The 12973-nt window shown below is 37.8% G+C and overlaps 1 protein-coding gene across 9 annotated transcripts in view; it reads right to left on the bottom strand.

Annotated features, from left to right (window-relative positions):
- OSBPL8 (oxysterol binding protein like 8) overlaps positions 1-12973 on the bottom strand; it is an 83490-nt gene that overhangs the window by 6924 nt on the left and 63593 nt on the right. For all 9 annotated transcript variants that reach the window (XM_005519377.3, XM_088055038.1, XM_014248972.2 and 6 more), the window contains 12 exons: positions 12612-12696; positions 11308-11479; positions 7965-8199; positions 6409-6593; positions 5640-5721; positions 4848-4946; positions 4305-4401; positions 3830-3928; positions 2967-3064; positions 2222-2311; positions 1522-1658; positions 971-1156 (listed from right to left, as the gene is read on the bottom strand). In XM_005519377.3, the coding sequence (XP_005519434.2) occupies positions 971-1156; positions 1522-1658; positions 2222-2311; positions 2967-3064; positions 3830-3928; positions 4305-4401; positions 4848-4946; positions 5640-5721; positions 6409-6593; positions 7965-8199; positions 11308-11479; positions 12612-12696 (1565 nt within the window). The remainder of the gene's footprint in view (positions 1-970; positions 1157-1521; positions 1659-2221; positions 2312-2966; positions 3065-3829; positions 3929-4304; positions 4402-4847; positions 4947-5639; positions 5722-6408; positions 6594-7964; positions 8200-11307; positions 11480-12611; positions 12697-12973) is intronic.

Raw genomic sequence — 12973 nt, 5'->3', positions numbered from 1 at the left:
AGTTGGGGAATTTAACTGCTACATGATGTTTTCAGTGATGAAAGTCTGCACAAATTTAATAAGAAACCAATGAAATTCATGGAAAATAAATATATTGAGAGTTGTTGAGCACACAGATTCCTTGTTTGGTTCCAGAAAACCTCCAAGTTGCAAATTTGCTGGAGACATGTAGAATGCTCAGGATTTTGGTACTCTTTCCTGTACGTACACTTAGGCCATTACCTCAGTATCTCCATTCTTGAACAGAAAGGTAAAGGCCTCCCAGGTTTAGCCATGGAAACATGCTTCCAGCATCCATGGGTTCAAAGTTACTTAACTTTGTGTGTATCATCTTTGGCTATTTTACTTTTGCAAACCCTACAATACAGAAGCAAGCTGCGTACTGAAAAAAAACCTTAGCAGAACATGGGTGCTCTGTGAAAATCATTACTAGTGAAGGGCTCAGCTTCAAGTTGACTTTTGAAACATTGGTGAGGACACAGAATGCATCCTTCCAGGAGTCAGGGACACAGCTACATCTTCAGCTTCTGACTCACAGCATTACACAAAGAGATTCACAGACACTCTTGTCCAGGACATATTTGACAGTCAGGCAGAGCTACCTGATCCCAGCATTAATTATTGCTGTCAACCTGCTATTCTCAGAATTATTCTAATATATAGCAAGTTAAATGGCTCAATCCAGCTAAGCACAGGCATCTCTGATTTTCAGACACTAGATTTTCTGCTTTCCAGCTGGTATGCCCATATGTATCATATTTTCCAGTTTGGGAAAATCTATGTAGATGTTGTGGTCAGTCTAGTGGGAAAAAAGGGAGGACAAGGCACCCGAAATTCCCATGCCCCCAAAAAAATCTGTAACACAGCAAGGCTATATCGCTATATGTAAATAAGCTATATGTATTAGTTCTTTTGTTGCTGAAACCACAGGAAGAGGCTCAGCAACATTACCAAGCACTCCAGGACTCACTCAGCATATTTGTAGTGCCATTCTCCTGTGACTGAATCCTGATCAAACAGCTTGCATGTCCACTCTTCACCCTTAAGTTTCCTCTCTTTGGCACTCTTTCTCTGAGCTTCTTCCAGAATATACTTCTCCTGAGTAGCTTCTGTTTGGTCTTTATTATTTATTGCTTTTGTCACTTGTTGCCAAAGCCTGACAAATGAAAAAAACACAGAGTCACCAGAGTCACAATTTGGCTCACGGAAAGAATTGCAAACAATTTCCTCAATTATAGGCTAAGTAAATGGACCACCCTCCAAATTACCCATATTACCATTTTAATAGATATTTTATATACATTTATATCAAGATTTCCTGATTATAAGGTATAATAATAAATATATATAACTATATAAATAATAATAATAAATAATGATCTCATATTTAACAATGTTACTTTTATCATCAAAAGCTGGTATCTTCAAACATGGGAAAGTAATGATAATTTGCTTCTAATTTGGAGAAGATTATGAGTTTTATTTTGGTAAAATAAATACATGGTTCTAAAGTGAACTTACTTCTCTGACTCAAAGTCATCTTGCTCTTCAAACTTCACAGTGTATCTATGTAATCTACGCTGTTTCATATCAGATGTTGGGTTCCAGAATGTCTCTGAAACACCTGTCTTCTTGTCACTAATAATAACTTCACTGTCCTGTAACAGATATGATTGGTATCTTCATTGTAATTATCTCAGAGTGCCAAAATAACAAAAAAGCAAGGAATAAGCCTTTTTTTTGGTAATAAGAACTTATTTTCTTTAGACTGCATGCAGTTGAGAATAATTAGATACGCTAACTTTAAAATTCAATTTCCGCCCTCTTTGCTAGGTTCTAGCTTGGAACAAAGGTGCAATGGAATCATTACCACATCCAAAAACGAGTGATGCCATGTCACCTCACCAGAACTGAAATAACCTTAAATATTTCATGCTGGTGCCATAAAAATTCTTAATAGTCCTCATGCATATACCAAAATATTTCACAAGCTTCATTTTGAAGCAACATTTCATTTTCTTCATAAACTACTTAAATGTGCACTTTTCCACCTTTTAAGAGCTGTAAATAGAACAATGTTGATTCTATACTTGCTTGAATACTTTCTGCAAAAGCAGAACTTAACTTTTTTTAAATGTGAGTCTTTTTTGTATTTAAGAGCTAGTTTCACCTGTCTCAACCATCAGCCAGAATTTATAAAAAAGCATCACTCACTACTTACCCAGTGACCCTCTAAAAAAGCCAGAACTTCTTTACCAAGTTTAATTCTCCCTGATATTTGGTTAACACTGTCATTGTTACCCAAAAAAGGCTGCAAAACAAAAGGAAATGGTTTCATGTTTATCTTAATAACATTTTATTTTTGCTTATATTTTGCTTAAGGAAAAATGTGAATTTATGAAATGTACTGTAAACAGCCCTGATATCTTTCATATTTTATCTTCTACCTATTAAAGGAGTGTAAAACCAGAGTAAGTAGTTTCTTATTTCCTCCTTCTGAAAAGATTTTCTGAGTAAAAGTATTGTGTAACATATGTGGAAAGAAAACAGAAAATCATGCAGAAAACAGTGACAACATCCTGACGGACACAGTCATTTGCTACACTAATTTCACAGCTTTGCCAAGGACCATTTGTTACTAGAGATTTTATTTTGTAGAAACAACAACAATTGCCAGGGATTTTCTTTGGCCTTTTGACAGGCTGCCCATGTATCCTGTGGACTGACAAGGCAAACACAGCCTCCCAACTTTAATGTTTGCCCTATAATTTCAATTGAATACAGTTTCCTTCTCCATGTGCGGACTTCTTGAAAACTGTTTTTTCAGCTTTAAATCAGTTTCCACCTCAAGGATGGCAAATGCATTTTTCAGAAGCCATCTAGAAGTAGTTGACAAACCTCTGTTTAGCTCATGTGAGTGGACATTATGTTCATTCTCTGTGTGCCCACTCACAGCATTGACTAACCTTGAGTTTGAATTCAATTGTTGCACTGTAGCCAGTTTTCTCACAGGTGATGTTGACTATTCCTCCAAGCTCTAAGGTCATTGTTCCATAAAGAATTCCTGCAAGAGAAAAAAAACAACCAAAAAAAAAAAAAAAAAAAACCTCCAGCTAAAACAAATGTTTTTAACTGAACAAAACAAAACCCCTAAGTTACTTGGGTACAACTGCTAGAGTAAACATGCTTCTGCCAGAAGAAAAACTATATTTTCAGATGACCTTTCCTGTGTGATTCTGTGTATTCTAAAAGGGAATTCTGGAGTATATGGGTAGAAAATACTAAGTTACAGCTTAAAAACGAGCAATTCTGCAACCTATTTTGTGCTATTACCTTCCAGAAACTTTCAAAGCACAGACTTGTTTCCCATAGTGAAACTAAGGGCAAATGTTCATGATTTATAATCATGTGATTTCTAATCAAATCACACTGTGGTGTAGATACTACGTTGCCTTTCATGTTTACTAGAGGAAAATAGTGGAAAAGCTCAAAGCTGCTCTAAAAAAAGGCAACTCAAACAGTAAATTAATGTCACGTAGTGACAGATAATTATATATGTATATATGCTTTTACTATTTCTTACCAGTTAGGAAAAAAAAATCTTTTCCTGTGTCAAAAATTAAATCATGGCTTAAACAACAGGTGTATTTTTCTCCTGAAAAAATATGTGGAAGCCTAGAGCCACCAATGTAGCCAATGTTCAGAACACTCTCCTCCAGAGGACAGGCTTGAATCCAACACAACATATTATTTAGAAAAATGAACTATTCAGAATAACAAACTTCTTTTCTCATAACTTTGCCATCTAGAGAATGAAAAAAACCACTACCTTTACAATGAGCATATGGCATTGTCATTACATAATCTTCTCCCCTGTTTAGAAACGTTAGCCGTCCTTCTCCATCTAGTATGGCAGATAATGAATTCCCTGAAATTCAAAGACAGACTGTCATATTTCTCACCCTGCAAGACATCAGTAATCATTCCCTAATAATAACTAAGCAATAAAATTAAGAACATCAGTGTATTTAACACTGCAACCTACCCTGTCTAGTGAAGCCACTTTAATACATAGTGTTCTCCAATTAAAAACTAAAACATAAAAATAATATTCAAACACAGAAAACATTCAAAAATAGAAATTAAAATTCTGAAGACCAGTTGCAAAAACTTTGTAAGGAAAGGACAATACAACAACCAAAACACTGACCCTTCTAAATGCCTTTCATCCACAAAACATAGCTCACGTGCACCAATTTTGCATGCCTCAATACACATACAAGCAAAAAAACCCCATTATTTACCATAGAATTTTGATTTGGCCAGAATGCTACCGCTAAGGCAAAAACCATCTTTACGGTTGCTAACATAGAAGGCAGATACTGGAGGATGATGTGACACCTGTTGGAAAAACAACCCACATATTTGAGAAAAACAAAAACAAGCAATATAGTAAATATAGTATAAATGTTGAGCTAATAATGACAATGCAAAATTCAGGCTGCACATATTAGAATGCAGTTATTACATGAAAAGTTTGACTAAAATCTTTAGAGATAAAGATCAAGCAATCACCTACTGAATTCCAAGAATTAAGAAAATCAGCACATGACTTGTTCCAGGGCAAGAGGAACAGAAGTATTGGAAACACTTTCTTCCCTCCCTCTCTTTAGGAAGACACACTTAAAAGAGACATCTGTAAGAAAACTATGCTCACCAGGAGAGGTTTTAGGATGCTATTTGAACACTTCAATATGTTTTCTGAAACTACCATAGCATTTAACTAGCACAAATATACAATCCATTTATTTTTCTTTAAAATATTTTTTTCCAGTTATTGCATCTACCTGTTCTGCAATATAAAAAGTCTTGCTGTTTGTCCTTGGATGAATCCACATGCAGCGGAAAAACTCTCCAAGTATCGGATTGTACGGCTTTTTTAGTCCCTAAACAGAAATTGAATAGAGAGTAACCATACTGTGCACTTACACAAGTCACAAAATACTTTATCAGTCTATCACTGAAGATAAGACACACAGGAAAAAAAATTATTATCATATATATGCTAAAGTACACGGTACTTGATTTCATCATTTGAATATTATGCTCAATTAGTCTGCTCTTCATTCTAAGGAAATCATACATTCAGTATATCCACTAAACTATTCTACATGTAAGGACGCACAGATTGTAAGGGTTTTTTTTGTTTTTGCAGAATTATTACAGAGCTTTTATCCTAAGTTAGGTAGTAAGTACTTTCTGTCAATACTATTTCCCAGCAATATGACTATGAAGAATATTTAGTGCAAAGCTAAATGATGTGGTGGAAACATTAGTCCTCCAATTTCAGACTGTTATATCACTGAAGAATGATAAATATAGAGCTGTCTCAACTTCATAAAAAAACATTTAATTCAACTTCTACTCCAAGGGACAAATGCAATTGAATATAGCTTGAATTGAATGGCTAGGGACCAAAAATTTCCATTATGTGTTTCTGTAAACAATGCAAACTTAACTTTGATTTTTTAAAAAGTGCATTAAAGTATAAATTTAAGAAGAAAAACTTACTCCAGCATATTCCTGAGTCCTCAAACTAGACACAATGACTAAAGACAAAATAATATGTGAAAGTATACCTTTGGCTTTTTGTAGAATCCTGATAAATACCATTTCACTACTTTCTTCATGCGATTGTAAGCATTCTCTTCAAGAGCAGCTCTGTGAAACACAACACACAGATCAAGTATCAGTATTGCATCACTTATGCTATCAATTGTTGTGACATATCTTGAATGTATGAGCTGACTAAAAGAAGGTCTGTGATTTGTACTACTGTAAAACTTTCAGCCCAATCTCACCAAATTTAAAGTTTTCAAATAATTGTCGGAAGATCGAAGCCAAACAGAAATACTAGAAATGGTATTTCCATATTTGAGTCTGTTCTTTGCAACATTAACCTCTGTCCCACCCCCATTCAAGTTCTTCCATTTAGTTTACTACTTTGGTATCTTTTTACTACCAGCCTGCTTACATACAGAGCTCTGAGCTGAATAATATTTCAATTTACAGTCTTCAATTTATTAGCTACATTTGAGCAGGCAACTACAAATATGGACAGAAAACAACACTGTATTAAAAAAAAATTAACTAGTATTGGTTTCTAATTTAAAATATGCTTCTTGGAGAAAAAAAATTAAACTAATTTTCTGAAGTCTTTCAACCAGTCTTCAGAAGCTAAACCAGAAACGCCCGCAACACGACTACTATTAAATTGTAAGAAGGGCCAGACTTCAAGATGTATGGTATGACCTCTCAAGGCAGTTAGCTTTCAGAAAATGACAATATCTGACACTGTTTTAATTTTAAAAATGGTAAGGATGAAAACCAGAGACTGGATTGACTTACTCAGACAGAAAGTCTGCATGGTAGTAGTAATCAGACAGCTTATCCAGGAAAGAGCGAGGTTCCAAAATAAATGTAGGCAGTACAACCTTGGACAAGTCCATTCCTGGCCTGACTTGCTTCAACAGTGTCCAAATCAAACTTTTGTTTTCTTCTGACACTTCTTCTGTCTGAGCAGCCTCACCTGCCTAGGATGAACCAAAAAACTGCTTACAGAAAGGACAAAGCAAACAATCCTCCAAAAGACAGGTCAACACATTCTAAGGTTGCAGTGAGAATGGGAAATGGATACTTAAACCACTCTGAGATGCTGAAGCAACTATGGAAATTAGATCAAGTTTCTATAAATGCACTTATGATACATCTTTAATGAAGTATGACAGATCTAGTATTCAGCATTAAAAACTGCATTTATTTACATTATCTCTAGGCTGGAAAAATTTGAGATAGAATGTGGTTCAGAAATCCTTCCTTAGTCCTTCCCTAGGCATCACCTGCATTACTGTCTTCTCAAATGCAGGACTTAGACACCAAAGGGCTGGTCATTCTTCCAGCTCTTCCCAACCATAAAAGATGGCATATCTACGCTTTTCACTGCCTGGGATCAGTCAGCACCATCAGCGGTTTTCCTCAAAAAAAAAAAGTACACAACTTAGGGGTAACTGAGCAAAACCAGCAGCCACACTCCATGCTCCTTTCTGTCCAAGAAGAGGGAAGATATTATCCCATATAGTTGCTGAAATCAAGAGCAATGGTTGTAGGGAAAGCAAGGAAAGGCATCCCTTTTTCCAGAACAGTTCTAAAATGCATACTCAAAACCTTGTCACTTAAAACTCCTCAGCTTTTTCTCAAATATTGCTGTCTAGACATGGTACTAGAAAGCACTAAAGTGTAAGATATTCAAGTTCCATGAGTAGGAAAAAAAAAATCTCATAGTCATTTCTCTTAAGGAGAAAGAAGAAATTTCTGAAAATACTTATTTTGATTTCTGTTACCAAGATTTTTGGTTTACAAATCCCTGTCATATTTCCATGTACAGGCAAATACATAAAACAACCTGCAGAAGTGGAATAGCAGCTCTGGGGAATCATTAGAATGCAAGGTGATATCAGAAGCACAGCAAGCCTTCCACTAAATTCTGCAGACTACAACTGCTTAACTTCTCTCTTGCAGGAGGAAAAAAGAAGTGTCAGGTTGCATTCAAACCTTGATTTCAAAGATTTTTACTTAAAGAAAAGAACAGGTCTAAGTTAATAAAACCCAAACAGAAGTTTAACAACAAAAGAACAAGTAGTCATGATGAACTTCTGCTGCAGGTGGCCCTTTCTGTACCTTCTGTCTGAGCAATACACCAGGTAATTTCATTATTGCTGTTAAAATCTCAGCACAAGAGTGGTGAAGCAGAGCAGAATATGGGTGAACAGAACCTTTCCTATACGTTATTGCTGAAAATATGAAAGCAAATCCTGCAAGTCAGCTTTCAAGTAGAGCCTGACCCTTAAAACATCAGCTTGCTATTTGGAGAAACTGCTTGCTCAGTACATCAACAGCACTTTTACCTCCCCAAGTTCTTCATGATTCTGTTCTAAGTAAATGGTTTCCTTGATATCAATTGGTTCTGGATCAACATAAGAATCATCCTGTCGCTCCGATGTGTCACTATCGCTTTCTTCACTTTTCCCCAAACCATCGTTGTCAGATTCCTCGTGGTCGTGGTCATTTTCCTTATCAGACTTGTCAGAGTACGTATCTTGATCTTTGAAGTGATGCCTTTCCATTTCACTGTCATTTAACCTATTAAAAAATAAAGGCTAAATGAATCTTGAACTTTACAAAATCCTTTCATTGTTTCCAAACCAGGATCTTAATAAAATACACACCAAAATTACCAGTATCAAGCCTGAGGTGGCAGCAGTCTCAAACTAGTCTTCCTGGAAACATACTGGATGTATACCCTTCTCACTGAACTGTCAGATGACACTGATGAGCCTGGGAGATCAAGCACCTCTCTAGGAAGCCTGTTCTAGTGTCTGACCATATGCTTGGTAAAACACTGCTCCTTAATGTCCAGTCTGAACTCTTCTGATTATACTTTAAACCATTCCTATGCTTCCAAACCAGAGAGAAGAGTTCAGCACCTCTCCTTCTAGTTCCCCTCCTCAAAAAGCTGTAAGAGAGCTCAGTTTGCATCTCAGCCTCCTTTTCTCAGAAGGAGACAAAGTTCTCAGTCCCTCCTCACAGGCCATGCCTTCCAGCTCTTTAACAAGATTTGTTGGTCCTCATCAGAACATAGTCAAAAACCTTCATAACCTTTCTAAATTTTGAGGCCCAGAACAGCACACATCCCTCAAGGTGAGGCCACGCAAATGTTGAATATAGCAGCATAATCACCTCTCTTGACCAGCTGGGTAATGTTTGTTTGATGCACCCCAGGATGGGGGTTTGCCCTCTTTGCTGCCTGGGCTCACTGCTGATCCATGTTGATCCCACTTGTCAGACAGACCCCCTGGCCCCTTCCCACTGCCCCTCATCTGGCCCTGCGCTGCCTCACAGCCTTGGGCCACCGTGAGGGCAGGGCTGCTCCCCAGCCACTCCTCTGCCAATTTATTCTTGTGCCTGGCATTATCCTTCTCTCGGTGCAGAATCAGGCACTGGGACTTCTTTAATTCCATGCCATTGATGATTGCCCAGCTCTCCAATCCACGCAGATCCCTCTGTGAGGCCTCTCATCCTTTGAGAGAGTCAGCAGCACCTCCCTGCTTGGTATTGTCAGCAAAATTCCTGAGAGTGTATTCAGCTCCTACATCCAGATCACTGATAAAAACACTGAGCAGAACAGGCCCATGACTGAGCCCTGAGGGACACAGCTGGTGTCACCAGCCAGATGTAGATCCATTCACTACACCCCCTTGAGTCCTGCCATTCACCCAGTTCTCCAACCAGGAAGAACTGACCCTGCTCAACCAGGACACATATGAACAGCTCATCCTTAAAATAATACCCCAGAAGCTGACATGGCCCATTAACTCAGCTATGGGGAGGCTGTGAAAACGTGAGGAACTTCACAATTGCAGACTTTCCGGGTGGCTGTTATTTGTAGAAATTGACAAGTTACAAGCGAATTTTTGGAGACCTCCATGGCCTGGTGAGAGAAACTCCTCTCCCTACAAGAACTGATGAAAGACTATTGTAGAGGTGGTAACTGATTGAAAATCCCAGGTTTTGTCTCTGTGTTGTCAGTTGGGAAAAAAAGAAGTCAGGCAGGGGGAGGAGAAGTGTTCTAAAGGTTTTATTCTGAATCTTATTATTCTTTTAGTTCTATTAATAAAGTTTTCTTTACACCTTTTAAGTTCTGGGCTTGCTTTGGCCTCCTCCTAATTCATATCTCACAGCAGGAAAGGAGTAAATAATTCTAGTAGGTGCATTGACAATTTTAGTCAGTGCTAAACCCACTACATTATTTGGTGCATTGGCCAGGAAACTCAGATTGGCAAACTTCAACCACTACAGGTCTTTAATTGTTGCAGGGGCAAGCATTTGCCTTTTTTGTGCTTTTCTCAGACTATCTATGCATTACACAAAAAAAAAAAAATTGCATTTCTCCCAGTCCCTCTCTGGGAGAGGATACTTGTACCAGCAGTACAAAATTCCTGCCCACCCAGAAAAGACAAGTGGACAATTAAATCTTCACAAAGTATGTCAAATTGGTGTAAAGTTACTGAGATGGATGTCTGAGAGGAGGCTGTGAACACGTGGGAGGCCTGTTCTGAAGCAGGCTCCTGGCAGGGACCTGCAGACATGTTGGGAGAGGCCAGGACTGGAGCAGTGTCCTGGTAGGACCTGTGACCCTGTGGGAGACCTATGCTGCAGCAGTCTGTGCCTGAAAAACTGCCCCTGTGGAAGAGGGACCCACATGGCAGCAGTTTGTGGAGAACTGCCTCCCATATGATGGACTTATGCTGGAGAAGTTCAGAGAATTATCATTATCCTTGTGAGAGGGACCCCATGATGGACTCCTCTCCCTGAGCAGCAGCTGGAAACCTATTCCCTGTCTCTGTGCCTCTGGGGAAGGAGGAAGGGGTAGGAAGGAGGATTTTTTTTAAGGTCTTATTTTACTTCTCATTATTCAACTCTGATTTTGTTAGTAATAAATTCAATTAATATCACTAACCTAAGCCTGTTTAGCCTATGATAGCATTTAATGAGTGGCCTCTTCTGGTCCTTATCTCGATTCATGAATCCTTTGTTAAATTTTCTCTCCCTATCCAGCTGCACGGGGCAATGAGGCTTTGGTGGGTGCCTGACATCCAGCCACAGTCAACCCACTACAGCCATTTATTTCCACAAAAGCATATGCTCACAAAAATTGGGCTGAAAGTTTTTATTGAAATAACTCAAGGGCTCTCAGACATTAGATATCAGGTGATATAAGACAATTTTAACTTTTATTCATTTAATCATAAGGTGACTGAATTATTATTCATCCATCTGATGATTAAAGCTGAAACCGTTTAAATAAAGCATAATTTATTTCTTTAACTAAAAAACCAGCAACTTCAATTCTCATCTACCACCTTTTGTCATGTGTACTAAGCTTCTGACATTCTGCTGAAGCTAACGAGAGACACCACCTTTAAATTTTAATTTTTTCTATTTTGAACAGTTTAATTGAGTACTTAAACTTACTGATGCAAGTTCCTTGGACCAAACTTTCCCCTGGATCTGCTTTGCTTGAAAAAAAGATTTTTTCATTTTACGTGCAGGGCATAAAACACACTACAAATAAGGCATATAAAGAGAACTCAGGAGCAACACAAAGTGCAGCCTTAGCCTCCCCGTGGTGAAATTATCGCTACAAGGTTCTGCCAGAAAGCAATCAGGCTTAGTAATTAATTCACTTACGGTAAGTTTTCTCCACTGTGTAAGTTGTTAGCACGAATCAGACCATAGAAAGAGACATGAGTACTGTCGGCTGAGGAGTTCAAGTCGTGATCTTTACCTTCCCTAATCATTGTACGTTTAAGCAGACCTGAACACTTCAGTGCTAGCTCCAAAGCATCCATCCAACACCTGCCTAAAGACAAATTTAGTATTAGACTAAAAATTAAAGATTTAACAGAATTATACCACTTCTGTTTCCTAAATGAGAAAGTTAGTCCTTTGGGCCTGCTTACATTGCCTTTGAAGATACACTTCAGAGTTGTTCCATGTTACATGCATTGGATTTTATGGTCTGGTGGGGACATAAAAATATCTCACAACCACCCAGCTTTGGTACAAGGGATGCTTCAGGGCAGGACAAGCAAGGTAAATCATGATTTTGTTAGAGCATATTCCAGCATTTCTTCCTTAATGAAAGCCTGGTTCTACCCAGGCCATGACTGTGGAATACCCCCAAAGATGCCTGCAGCCCTGCTCTAGCTCTGAAGACTAAGTAACTGTATCATTTGGCAAAATTTACCCAAGTAATATGATAATAGCATGGAAAAAGAGCTATAATGATAGTGTATAAATAACATTTCAAGAGATAAAAATCAGATATTCTAATTTTCTTTGGCAAAAAGTAACTGAACAAATTTGGGTATTCTTTCTCCTTCTTACTACTTATTTTCCATGTATCTAATCCATTTCTCAATACAGAAGAGAGAGTCCTGTTTTTAAAGTCTGCAGGGGTATGCTTAATTAACTAGTAGATGAAAGGCACATGCTAGAAAGAGCTACAGAACAGTCTTTTTTTTTTCCACATTATAACTTTACAGGGTGGTTGCACTGATCACCATCTTCCCAGTAAAGGGTGTTTACAAAATGACATTTTGAAGGAATTCTTACTACTAGAACTCTGTGCAACTGCTGCACTTAACACATAAATGCTTTAATAAGAATACATCCATATTAGCACATTACATAGGCAGTTGATATTTAGACAAGCATTAATATAGCTAAATCACAGATAACCCTTTCCCCTTTCTCTACCCAGTCAACAAAAGGCAACTGCAAGGAGTTAAATAGCTTATCCTTCAGGTCAATATTCTCCTTTAAGAACCATGAAAATGTAGTAGTACCACCATAACTGAATGCTCTAAATTAAAGGAAAACCTTCACAACAAACTACAATCAAAGTGCTGTAGCAGACATAAGACAATTAAAACCATCTTTCTCATAACTAACTGTAGTCACTGCTGAAAACCAGTGAAGCATCTATTTACCATCTGATTCTGAAGCGGCTCGGACGATCAAGTAACTGGTGGGCAATGGCAGAGTTATAGCACCAACTGCTTCACCTTTAGGGCCCTTGAAATACACAGAACAAGAAAAAGCATCCGATATTTTAATTCAGTTTTACAGTTTATCATTCAATGTAGTAAGAAGCTGACACACTGCAGGGCTATTTACTGTTACTCAGCAACATCTAATGAAGACATGAATGGAAAGACAGACAGCCCTCTTTCACTGGGTTTCTTCAAGGACTTCATTCTAAGTATAGGACCCAATTCAAGCCCACTTCTCAAAAGAATGGTCTTTGGGATTAAAAAAAAAATAGTTTGGTTGGGGTTTTTTGCTTTTGATT

The sequence above is a fragment of the Pseudopodoces humilis genome, chromosome 5, assembly GCF_049639895.1.
Source record: "Pseudopodoces humilis isolate 2021_Gansu_Grassland_sample_001 chromosome 5, ASM4963989v1, whole genome shotgun sequence".
In the NCBI taxonomy this organism is placed as follows: Eukaryota; Metazoa; Chordata; class Aves; order Passeriformes; family Paridae; genus Pseudopodoces; species Pseudopodoces humilis.
This window is presented reverse-complemented; position numbering and strand designations above follow the sequence as displayed.